General features: G+C 38.1%; 2 protein-coding genes across 2 annotated transcripts; both read left to right on the top strand.

Moving 5' to 3' along the window:
* Positions 1-523: 523 nt before the first annotated feature.
* Positions 524-2,294, top strand: LOC103353609 (transmembrane protein 233-like). Its single transcript, XM_008276663.1, has 3 exons — positions 524-726; positions 1,535-1,669; positions 1,748-2,294. Exons 1-3 carry the CDS (start codon positions 568-570, stop codon positions 1,757-1,759), a joined length of 306 nt encoding a protein of 101 aa, XP_008274885.1. The 5' UTR covers positions 524-567; the 3' UTR covers positions 1,760-2,294.
* A 3,740-nt stretch (positions 2,295-6,034) lies between these two features.
* On the top strand, positions 6,035-13,186 carry prkab1b (protein kinase, AMP-activated, beta 1 non-catalytic subunit, b). Its single transcript, XM_008276664.1, has 8 exons — positions 6,035-6,224; positions 6,557-6,711; positions 10,621-10,790; positions 10,876-10,969; positions 11,078-11,192; positions 12,348-12,481; positions 12,576-12,644; positions 12,973-13,186. Exons 2-8 carry the CDS (start codon positions 6,565-6,567, stop codon positions 13,048-13,050), a joined length of 807 nt encoding a protein of 268 aa, XP_008274886.1. The 5' UTR covers positions 6,035-6,224; positions 6,557-6,564; the 3' UTR covers positions 13,051-13,186.
* Positions 13,187-13,192: the final 6 nt, after the last annotated feature.

Raw genomic sequence — 13,192 nt, forward strand, 5'->3', positions numbered from 1 at the left:
ATTAATTACTATAAATGTTCATCACAATGCCATTTTTATGTACTAACTGATGATGTGTTCTATATTACCATGAAGGTGTAATAATTTACTATGTGTTACATTACCATAGCAATAAATGATTAGAAAAATAAATAAAAAATTCTAAAAAAAATGTGTAATAAATTATTTCAAAATATAATAAATTTGGCATAAATATGTTATAAATTATTGTAAATCTGTAATCTGTAAGAAATTACGAGGACATTAGAATTGTTGTCTTATATATGCTTAATAAACTAATGTATATATTTATTGCCAAGATATTGCAAACCAGTAAAATGTCTTTGTCTCTCTGTTTTTGGACCATCCATTTGCTCTCATTGTTCAACACTTTTCATTCTGCTCGGTCTTCTCTCGCTCTGCTCTGCGTCCCTCTCATGTCTCTCTGCTGGCTGATTTCTCTCTTCCATCATCACTGCTCCATTGCCTCCCCTCTCCTGCTTCCACCTCCACTCTCCCAGTGTCTCAGGGCTGTTGCTTCGCCTCTCTGCTCGCACTGTCTCGTGGGGGGGAACGTTGCAGCCAGTCATGAACGCCGAACCCTCTCTGGATGGAAGCTCTGACTTCATGAAGAACAGGGAGGCTCAAGAGATCCCCCCTATGAAGAACTACCTCTGTCTCACCATGTTCACCTGTTTCTGCCCTGCATGGCCCATCAATATCGTGGCGCTGGTTTTCTCCGTGATGGTGAGTTACAAAGTTTGGGGTTTCTGACCATGGCTGCTTTATTTTAACATGATGATATACTTCAAGAGACATTTTTGTGAGATTTAGCCAGTTGCTGTAAAGATCAGTCAACCTGTGTCACAACATGTGGATGCATACATTTGAGAGGAGTTTGAGTATCGAGTGAATCTGAGTCTTGCCTCTTTATGTCTCTGAACAGGTCAACATAATCAACAAATACTTCTGCTAATGTATGTTAAGGTCAAGTAAAACTTCCAGTTTATGTCCTTTCCAAGTGCTAAAAAATGTTCATATCTGCTTATAGCAATATTCTACAGTGATTTTGTTGCATCTGTGTTTCAACCTGAGGAAGTCGACCTGTTCCTGCAGCTCTCTGGTAAAAATGCATTACCTGTCAGGACGAAACAAAGTTTAAAAGAGTTGAAGCATTAGATAGAAGTCTTTGAGCTGTCAGGAGGGACAGAGTTGTGTTGCATCGACGTGCCAGCAGCAGCTGTTGCATCGTTGTAGCTGTGGGTAATCAGATGAGGCATGCGGGCGCAGCAATCCACTGTTTCTAACCGCTAAGTACGTTGGCTTCGCTACAAATCTGAATCAGAGATAACATGAAAGGCAGGTGCAGATGTAACACATGCATGTGGATGTAAAGGAAGGCTGTAAATGGTTTTGTTTGCAATGTTCTGCACAGATTCCTGTGAAAGACACACGGCTGTGCTATGTATCATTTACTACTATGGGGATAATTGTTGCTTTATTTACATGTATAGACTAAGCATGAACAGAATTTTGTCTTTCAATCCTCCTACAGGCCCAGAGAAGCTATGATGAGGAGGACTACGATGGCTCCATGAGGCTGGGGCGGAAAGCTCTCCACCTCGGGGTTGTTTCTTTTGCCATTGGCCTTGGGATCATCACCGCATACACCATTGTGCACTTTACTACGGTATGAATGAACTGTATGTTAAATACAAAATTTAACAGAAGGACAGACGGATTTCAACTATTGTTTTTATCTCTGCAGCATGTGGTGTGACCTCTGGAGGAGGAAGAGGAACGGGAAGCAGAGAAGAGACACTCAAACAGTCATGGAGAGATTAGCTCCATGTGATGCAAAGGAGCTCTGCTTGGCGTCTGTCATCAGCAGCCCTGGAGGTTTTGGAAGGGCAATCAGAGTCTCACTTTACAGCTGAAGAGATAATGGTTTCAGCTATTGTGTAAATTATGTTGCAATAAAACTTTGTACAGGTTTTGTAATTGCAGGGCGAAAGGAAAGAATATGCAAATGTCTCCATGAAAGACGACCTTACAGTTCTAACACTGATGAAAAACTGAGTCAGGCCTGTAACAAGCAGTTTTAAAACATCTATTCTATCCTGTTTATGTAACTATTGATCATTGATAGCAGATAACAAGTGTCAGCAGAATATCTTTGAAATATTTTTTGGCTTTACAGTTTAAGTTGTGGGTACACAAATGTAAAATCAAAGTTTTTTTTCACAAAACATGGTCTGTTGAACAAACCTAAACTATAAAAGCATTATAGCGTAAAAAGGAAATGTCATTTGAAAGTTTGATAAAAGTGTTTGGGGGAAAAAAATTATAAAACAATTCTATTTCTTGTAAGATACAATAAAAAATGTTGGAAAATCTTCAGGTTTCATAGCTTTCACCTACCAAAAATTTCTTTTTTTAAGCAATGACTCAATCAATATCCAATAAATAGCATTAATGATCCAGTAAAGATATGGTCAAACACTGCTAAATAGAAGGGACGTGTCATGATATCCTCTCTGCTTCAGCCAGTGGGCTTGTTTCACACCCCGTCTTTGGCACCTGTTGCAAGCTGTTGAGTTCGAGGGATCGTGTATTCTGATATGTAATATCAACGCTGTTACAAGTCCAAAAATAGAGCATATAATCTTTAGGCATGATGATCCCATGCACTAATTAAACAGAATATAAGAGTGTAATCAGCGGCTTATCGTTAGGACCTGAGAAACATTTGTGAACCATCTGATCCCCTGTTTTTGACGGCAGCACCTGGAAACAAACAGAAAATGTTGTTGTGACCAGGAGGTTGTTACTGTTGGTCATCAGCCACAGAAACGAAGCATCTAGACTAGCTTTACTTCTGTCAACTACTTTTTCAAACCCTCAGTCATCCCCGCGGGAGAAACAGAAGTGGTTAGAAACACCAGTGTAAAACTGGACACGTGAAGTTGCGACAGATGGATTAAGTTGTTTAATATTTTTGTGATTTCAGTCAAGATTCCATACAACATTGCAAATGATTTCACGGCAAGGTGAAGTGATGACAATTTTCCATTAGGATCAGACTGTTACCTACATCCTATTGTTGGTGTTGGTATTGAATGTGTTCTAATTGTGACTCGCACCAAAGGCCAAATTCATAGGGGGAATTCCTGGGAATGTGACAAGGTATTACTGAATGATAACTAATCATGACCTTTTTTCTGTATCAAAACATCCTGGAACAAATCTGCAAAACATATTTCTGTGGGGGAAAAATGATACCAAATGCTCATGCTTTGAGAGGATGTGGCTAAACTACAGTTTTTCTTGTCAGGTCTTTAGAGTTTTGACGTTGTCAGCAAACAGAGGCATTCACAGTGTGACGAAAATGCAAGAAAAATCTCTGGTCAAATGTGTGAGTGATGTCAGGAGAACCCAGAATTCCTCTTTGAGTGAGTTTGTCCTTCAGCAGCTTCATGACAAACAGCAAAGGCTACACAAGAATGTAGCATTACTATAACCTAAATGTTGGATTTAAACATTCAATTAGTTCTGGACATATAAAATAAATTGTAGTCATTTTATCAAATACTGCAAATTTTAATAGTGTCTAATGTAGTCATGTTTTAGTCATATTCACATTTAACTGCAGACCCTGGTGTTGATTAATATGAACTCTACAGCTGTACAGCATCAAACTAATTCTGTGAAATTAAACAACAACACAGCGTTTTGAGGAAGAAAACTGTGTTTTTTTTTTTAGTCTGAAATAGTGACTGTAGCGCTACTTTCTCACACTGAGAGCAGGAAAACTAAGACCTTTTCTACACTGAAATACTGATGACTCTGTTTTTTTTATTATTTTGAGTGCATACAGTAACACCCTCAGATATGTGGATAATAAGAAACCGGATCACCGTGAGAATGTCTCAGAGGAATCAGACGTAGTACAGAACAAAGACTGCTGAGCTGCAGAAATCTTTGCCTGTTTGCTGTACAGGCAGTAATGCAACAACATATTCAACTAAGTCTATGAAGAACAGGAAACAAATAGAATAAAACAAAGTTGGACACATGTAGTGTTGTGAAAAAAGTCAAACCACTAAAATAAGACAATGATTTTTGACATACATTTAAAATGAGCCAAGACTTCATAAAACTACATTGATTATTATTTATGAGGTTAATGATTTAAAAGAGGCAATGTTAGTCATTAAGTTTAAACATTTAGTGACAGCCTCTGTCTGATTATTCTAATGGCAGAGAACAGTTGTAAAGTCCACATTTTTGTCCAAAAATACAGATAGGAGACATACAGTGTGTCCTTTGATAAACCCAGTTCATGCAAACAGTCCTCAATTCCTGTGACTACTTGTTTCCAAGAAAAAAAGAAACCAAACAACAGTTAAATGTAGATTAATAGCTATGAGTTTAAAAAATTGGTTTATGTTAACAACTACGTTTTTTCCATATATCCTTGTCTCTGTTTGAATGAACATCTTTACTCTAGATTTCTCCTAAATGTTCAGTTATAGGCCAAACACTTCGTGCAGCTTCTAATTTGTAGATCTTTCAAAAATCACCACTTCTCCTTAAAGACAAAATCATCTTGTTCTACAGATCACTAACTTTTCTAATATTCTTTTCTATTCTCACAGGAATTCTCTTTTTATGAAGTGACTGATTATCAGCAGTTGCATATTTCCGCGGGCTCCGAACAAGTCAAGCATACGGTAAAAGTAATTAGTTGGGAAACTTTTAGAGGCTTCACTTTTAGAACTAACGTTAGCAGCTGATTCTCAATAAAATAAAATAAAATGGAAAATTAGACACACAACCATATTAAACTAATTTGATTACGTATTGCAAATGTTTTAATCTGCTTGTCAATTCCCAACAAACATGAGTCAGAGATGATCTGGTCCAAAATGATGAATCACATTGTTGTTAGGAAAAAAGAATTGCACACTTCCTGTTCAACCTGTATCGTCCAGTTTCTATATATCTACATAGAAGTTTGTGTCCATGGTGTTTGCAAAAGTGTGTCTATATGAAACTTTAATGTTTCTTGTCATTGAATATTTCTTTCCCAAGAACAGTTTACAGTTTACTGTGTAGCATAATCAGGCATGCATTTTAGGATGATTACAGCTAATACAACAGTATTCTTTCCGATGTTTATGCTTCATATGTTTATTATGTCTAATATCTTTGTTTAGACTGTAATCAGAATGATTTATGGATGAATCTATGTATAAAATAAAGAAATCATTAACTTTTGCAAATATTCTAGGGGTTCTAATCTTTATAATATATAGCCTTTATGGATTATATCAGGTAATTTTGATGCATTAACAACATTTCAGTCACAATGAAGGTGTTGGAATCTCTTTGGGGTGAGAGGAAAACTGGGTTATATGAGTTAAACTCGTATCTATTTCAGCCAGTGAGTTGAACTAGTCTGGTTATACTGCAGGACGAAGAGCAAGTAAAATAATGCAGAGACACGAGGATAGTTGCTGCAACATCTGTACAAGAGTTGAACAACCTTTTTTAATCGATTTTTAAAAATAAGTCTTAAAATCTAGTATATTCGCTGCCATTTATTGATCCTTTGGATTTACTGTGGATTTTTCTTTGGGGGGCATCTGAAAAGGTTGACATGTGCGAGTCTTTATTTGAACAACTTCATTCAACTTAAAAATGTTTGCTCAGCTGTGTCAAGATATAGATCATTCTACGGCCGCTTGGGGGACCGCGATCCCCAGGTTGGACACCACTGATTAGGTCGTAAATACCACCTTTTTGAACATTTTCAAGCATGTCTCAGTCTTAAGGCTGTGTTCCCATGTGCCTTTTTCTTTCAAATGAGTCACATTTTAATTCCACCAGATATTTTCTATCCAGCACGTTTTTATCTGATCGTCGAAAGGAGCCAAAATGTTGTAGATCTGACGTTTGGATCCATCAGCTCACATTAAACAGCATTTTATTAGCGTCCGTCATCGGGGACCAAACGGTTAAATCCTCCCTGAAAGCGAAGGCAGGAGGCGGAAGAGGTGTGTTTTCTTCACTTCTCTCACAAACACTCAGGTTCCCACCGAATGGCGAAAATGTGCGAAAAGATCAACAGCGAATAAACACAGAAACAGCGGAAAGGAAAAGAGAGATCACCGGTTAGACATCTGGGACAGCTCGTGTGTTGTGAAGTGGTGGGACGGTGAAGGCTGTGTTTCCAGTCGGAGGTAAACTTTTACAGTTCGGACACGGAAACAGCAGCGATGTGTAGAAAGTGATGCACAGAAAAACAAGACTGCAGCAGCTTAACCTTATCTGAATAGACCTTGGTGGGGGTTTGTGCAGTCGCAAAGCCTGTTGCAGCAGATCACAGACAAAAAGTTACTTCTGTTATTTGAGAAATTGTGAATTAGACTTATTTATTGCGTCCTCAGGGACCTTCACTAACAGAAAGGCCCCTAGTGGTCAGTAGCTGCTGCTGCTCTCTGACTGAACACAAAGAGATGCTGCAGGATTCATGTTGTTGTTGTTGTTGTTGTTGTTGTTGTTGTGTTTGCAGGCAGCAGGATGGGGAATAGCAGCAGTGACCGGTCCAGTGGGGGCCAGGGGGACAGGTCATACAGAGATGGACAACAGGGAGGGAAAGAAGCTCGTCCCAACATCATGATGGACAGCAGCGAGGATGCAGACCTGTTCCAGAGAGAAGATCCAAAGGTAGGAAGACAAACCTACTCACAGCTCGTTGTTTTATTAACCTATAGATCCTACATTCTGGACTTTTACTTAGCACTGCATTAGATAACGTAAAGACCACTAGTTACGGGTATGTTTCTGTACAATAATTGTGTTTTGTATGAAATGAATACCACAATTTTTCATACTGTGTTTTTTTGTATAAAATCTTATACAAACTTAAAAATCATTTTCATGTTTTGTCACATAACCTCATAAACCAGGATATTGTTATTCTTCTTTATTCTTTGCAAAAAAAAAGTTGTTTAGCTGCTAACTTTTAAGAGATAGTTTGGTTTTCTTGTTGAACTGTTGTATGAGGTACTTATTAGGGGTCAAAAAGTTAGTTTTTTCAAGACCAGTGACAAGAAGAGGCTGATAGGTGGTCAATAGGACTAGTATACTGTTGTAAAAAAAAAAGTTTACAGACACTTATGAAGACCATGTATGTCATGACAGTCTTGAGTTTCCAGTGACTCCTACAACTCAGAATTTTCTGTGATGAAATCACTGAGAAATCTTGGTCACAAAAAACAATCATGCATTTTGATTCTTTCAAGAATTTATTATAGGTCTTCTGGAAATATGACCAAATCTGCTGGGTCAAAAATAAACATGCAACAGCTTGACCCTACTCAGGACTTTTGGGCAGACCCCAGGCCATTTGGTCGAGGTGGCAGGCATTGTTTTTTTTATTTTGAAGATTTGTAAAAATGTAAAAAGAGGGACATCTGTCATGCATTTGGAACCAAAAATACAACAACTCATCAGAAAATCTATTTAACATAGTATAAAAATCTATAATAAATACCAACAACTATATTACACATATTCTTTCTTAGCTTCCAATGGACCCTGAAAGACATTCTACGTATGGCAACATGAAAGTCCTGAATAGGGTTAACTATCACTTTTGGTAAAGTAGAAACCTGTGTTAATCATTTTTCGTCTCATGGCCTCTTCCTGTGTATGATTACAATTGACTACTTCTCTGAGGCAATTTAAATATAGTGCAACGGAAAAGTCTGAGGACTTCAGCACAGATCTGAAAAAGCAAATAATTGACCTGAATGAGTCAGGAAAATCATTTGGAGCCATTTCAAAGCAGCTTCGAATCACAAAATCAGCTGTGCAAACACATTTGTTTGCAAAAAGGAAGCTCCTCCTACCAAAGCAGCACCTTCAGGCTAGACTGAAGTTTGGACGAAAGAAGATAAGGCCTTTAACTCCAAGAACACCACAGCTACTGTCAAGCATGGTGGTGGTAGTAATAAGTTCTGGGGCTGTTTTGCTGCTAGTGGAACTAGTGCTTTACACAAAGTAAATGTAATAATAAAGAGGGAGGATTACCTCCACATTCTTTAGGAAAACCTAAAATCATCAGTCAGAAGTTTGGGTCTTGGATGCAGTTAGGTGTTCCAACAAGATAATGATCCAAAATACACATTAAAAAATAATAACAATAATAATAGAAGGCTGAATTAGGCCAAAATTAAGAGTTTGGACTGGTCTCCCCAAAGTCCTCACTTAAACCCCATCCTACAGAAGGCCTTTTCTTTGTTCTTGTGATCAGCAGCAAACTTCAGTCGAGCCTGAAGGCGCTGCATCTGGAGGAAGAGCTTCCTTTTTGCACGACGGCCTTGTTTGCACAGATGATGTGGGGATCTTAAGCTTCTTTGAAATGGCTCCAAGTGACCTTCCTGACTTGTTCAAGTCAATGATTTGCTTTTTCAGATTTGTGCTGAGTTCCTCAGACTTTTCCCACTGTAGTGCTTGTGTCAGACTATAATGAGGTTTGCAAATAGGCCTTATTTACATTTGCTCAGAAAAGTCAGCAGCTGTAATCAATTGTAATCACCCATCAGAAGCTAAGAGGCCATGCCACTAAGAAAAACTGATGAGCACAGCATTCTACATCACCAAAACTGATACTTGTACATTTCTGAGCTGGTAGATTTTGCCATAGTTCAAGAAGATCGATATTAAATCTTGTTTTTTGTGACAAGGATGCATATTAAAATGATTCTATCATAGAAAATTAAGAGTTATAGGAGTTATTGGGAACTCAGGACTGCCAAGTGTATGTAAAGGTTTGTTCACAATTGTCTATTTGCAGTAAAAACGAAAATCCTGGTGTCGAATGCCAAATATCAGATCTGGACATCAGCCAGTTGACCCTTATTACGAATCAGTTGTATTAGCCAGAATAGATGGTGGTGAACTGCTGTAAACAGGCTCAGCAGCAAAATGTATTTTACCCACCAAAAAAAAAATCTACATCTGTTTAAGGCCTGGTTTACATGCAGCGCAAACGATGACATTTCAATGCGTTTGGGCCTTTGGTTTACAGGTAAATGAAGCTACACGTCACTGAAAACGATCATATCTGACAATCCAGCCAAAGTGGAGATTTGGAAAAACTCTGTCTTTACATTTGCATGTAGACAGGAGGAGACACAGTTTGACATCACAGTATGCGACAAAAAGCATCATCAGCGTCGTATGAGTGCGACCCATGTTTACAGTTTGGCTACTGTGCTAGAAATAGATGCTGTTAAGGCAGTGCTTGTTTTTACACCACATTTAGGAGTAGCTTCACTTTTCTGTCGGTCCAAACAAACAACCCTTGCACCATCATCATTGAAGTAACAGGAAGTAATTTATGCCATTTGTTGTTGTGTTTTTTTCCAGGATTCTGATTGGCTCGCATGGCTTTATGCTTCTCGTTACACTGCCCCCTATAGGTTTGGCATGCTCATAGCAACTCTTAACAATTTGTTTATGTGGGTTTGTGCAAAGAAAGCTTTTTTGAAAACATTCTGGTGTGAACAATGTTATTTTTGGAAACGTAGATCCATTTTGTAAACACCCGGCTATGTGTAAACATGGCCTAAGTGTGTTCTGTATTCAGAGAAATTTTACTGCTTTATTTTGCCAACAGACAGCCCCTTGGATTACTTAACTCTTTCTATTGCTCTCTCCAAAGGCCTTTTTTAAAAATGGGTAAAACATGTTTTGTCGCTGTCCCTGTTTACAGCAGTTCACTGTTCAGCTCCTGTGCTGGTCCTGCCTGTTCCTTAAAACTTAAGTTGTACCGTCTAGCATCTACTGTAGCCAATACACTGACTGTGGATAATTACCTCATACAACCCATCTTCAAAGAAAGCAAACAGTCCCTTTAAAGTCCCACATTAAGCAGTTTCCCGAAAGCATTACAACAGAGTGTTGCCAAAACAGCCCCATCTTTGTGCCTGCAGTGCACAATTATAACACAACACATAATAAAGACAACTTTCTGTTCACAGTTCTGGATAAGTCATTCAAGCCTGTTTAACTTCTCAGCAAACAGATTTTAGTTTTGACAAAAAAAATGCCGCCTGGAAGGAAGGAAATGAAACTGAAAACATTTGGTATGCTTTGTAAAATGGTTGGTGCTAATACAAGATGAAAAACAATGCTATGGTCTGTTAAGGATCTCTGTGGGGGCATCAAATAGTTGCAACAAGAAGTATTCATTAGATAGAAATCTTGAGATACGATGAGGAAGATATATTTGTTTCATAAATTTGTATACAACTGTGAGAATATTATCAAAAATACTTTAATATACATGATGCGTGTCATAGACAAAAACAAGCACATAAGTCACATTCACAAATGTTCAGAAAAACCAAGCTTTAGTATTTTCTTGTATCCGGAGGACACAAATTAAAGTATAGATCAAAAATGTTTGCAGGAAAACAGAATATATTATTTTCTTTAAAAGTATTGAGACACACAAAGCAGCTTACTGTGTCTTCACTGTTCTTCTCTGTCGGCCATTTAGTCGGAGGTTTTGTTGGGTACCAGAGGAAGGTGCTCTCATTAACACATTGATATCATGCTCCTCAGGCTCCACAGGAACTACAGGAATTTCTGGCCTGGCAGCAGGACCTGGACAGCGACGGTAAAAGTCCTACACAAGCCAGACCGACTGTGTTCAGATGGTCCGGAGCCGCCAAAGAAGTCTTTGTGTCTGGCTCCTTTAACAACTGGGTCACCAAGATCCCCCTCAACAAAAGGTAAACAGATACCTCAGAAGATCTTTTCATGCTTCAGCTGTGTGTTTGGATCAAAATGTGACTTGTGGTTGTTTCTCAAACCCAGTCAGAAAAACTTTGTGGCTATTGTGGACCTGCCAGAGGGAGAGCACCAGTACAAGTTCTGTGTGGACGGTCAGTGGATCCTGGATCCAACAGGGGTGAGTGAAGGCCTACATATCACAGTTTTCCCTTGTTTTCCTTTTCATTTAAATAATACATCTACACTGTCAAGCATCTATATCAAATTTCTGCTTATGCTCTGTCAGGCCGTGATGACATCTAAAACTGGAACAGTCAATAACGTCATACAGGTGAAAAGAACCGACTTTGAAGTCTTTGACGCCCTCAGGATTGACTCAGAGGATTCAGCAGACATCTCAGGTAATGACACATATCGTAATTAGTTAGTATCTGCACTCAAAATGGCCAAATGTGACTAAAACATGTTTGAGTGCATGACCATTTCAAAAACAAATGGTTTTTATTTCAGACTAGAAGGAAGAAAACATCCAAAATACACATATAGGTGTTTCTTTTCTTGCCCTTTGTTGTTTTTTTTTTTTGGCCATTTATATAAATCAGTGCATGTTTAATAGAGAACTGCCCAATTTGTGTATTTACACATCAATTTTCAGAAAACATAGGGTGCCCCGGTAGCTCAACTGGTTAAGCAGGCCACTCATGTGTAGGGGCTAAAGTCCCCGATGAAGTGGCAGCAATGGGTGGAGTCTGACCTGTGGCATGATTTGCTGCATGTCCTTCCCCGCTCTTCTCTCTACTTTTCCCGTCTTTCTTCAACTTACCTCAGCAAATAAAGGCCAAAAATACAACATTTAAAAAACAATAAAATGTAAAAATTTCAGAAAACAAATAGTACGAAACATAATTGTTTAAAGTAAGTAAGCAACTGGGGAAATCTCATGATGATAAACATTAGTTAAAACCATCTATATCTCTGAAGGTGGTTCTCTTAAAGTTTTCTCCACCTCTGAGCCAGAATTTTCCACTTCACTAGCATTTACACGCACTAAACTTTCCGGTTTTATTCCAATGAACATTCTAAAGAAAAGTTTGTTTCTGTATTAGTCTGATTTATAAAACACTTTGTGCTGAAAATGTAGGAAAAGCAGTTTTTCCCCCCGTGTGTGTGACTGTTGACAGTATTTTCTAAATTTGTGAAGCAATAAAAATTAATTTCCAAAATCCCCTAAGTAGAAACCTTTGACTCTAATGTGTCTGCAAAAGAGAAGAAGAACTTTGAACCTGACTTTATCAGTTCTGGAGGGGAATGCATCACTACATAAAACAAAACTATACAAAATAATTACCATAATGTGAATAGTCAGCTCCCCTTTATTTATTGCAGTGAAGTCAGCACATAGAGTAATCAAGCTTTTTTTTAAATTTATTTTTTGATAACTTTTCAACTACATTTTATTTATTCATGACTTTTGTTCATGCTTGTACCTTGATCAGTTTCTTCTGTCTCATTGCTTTGTTCAGCGTCTGTACTAAGATAGTGTTCATTTTTTCCAGACTTGTCCAGTTCTCCGCCTGGTCCCTACCAACAGGAGGCATATGTTACAAAACCAGAAGACAAGATCAAACATCCTCCTATCTTACCTCCCCACCTGCTGCAGGTGCTGCTCAACAAGGACACAGGCATCTCTGTAAGTCCAGACCTGATTCTTGTTTTAATAATGTAAGAAACTGGTTCCTGCAGCAGGTAATTTGATAAAAAATCATTCTGCTTTTTTTCATCAGTGTGACCCAACACTGCTTCCAGAACCCAACCATGTGATGCTCAACCACCTGTACGCCCTCTCCATTAAGGTAGCACAACATGCCAGCTTTTTCACTGTTGATTATATGTATGTTTAAAGAGCACTAACCATTACGTGTTACATTTCACTCCTATTCCTTTTGCATTAAATGTTAGACAGCAGGTATATAAAGCCTCATCTGTGATATTGTAAATTGTAGTGTCTTTGTATTGAATCAAAAATGTAACATTCATTGACTTTTCCTTATTTTTTGTAGGAAAGCTACTGATTTTTAGTCGAACTGCTACTGTTGCATTTCAAATGTTTATTTCCAACAATCACAAAACTTTTGCGATCATCACTTGCATCTAAATGCTCCTCATGTGATTGTGTTTTAGGACGGGGTGATGGTTCTCAGTGCAACGCATCGATACAAAAAGAAGTATGTCACCACTCTTCTCTACAAGCCAATATAATCCACAGAGGTGGGATCCAGCCTCTTGTTTTATAATAACAATCTGTTGTTGTACACAGCTGCTATTTGGATTGTTTTGTTGAAGCTAGTCCTAAATGTCTTTCTAATATCAGTTTAAAACATCTGCCAAAGCTGTTTTTTTT

This window comes from Stegastes partitus, unplaced genomic scaffold (assembly GCF_000690725.1).
Source record: "Stegastes partitus isolate 25-593 unplaced genomic scaffold, Stegastes_partitus-1.0.2 Scaffold79, whole genome shotgun sequence".
NCBI classification, from domain to species: Eukaryota; Metazoa; Chordata; class Actinopteri; family Pomacentridae; genus Stegastes; species Stegastes partitus.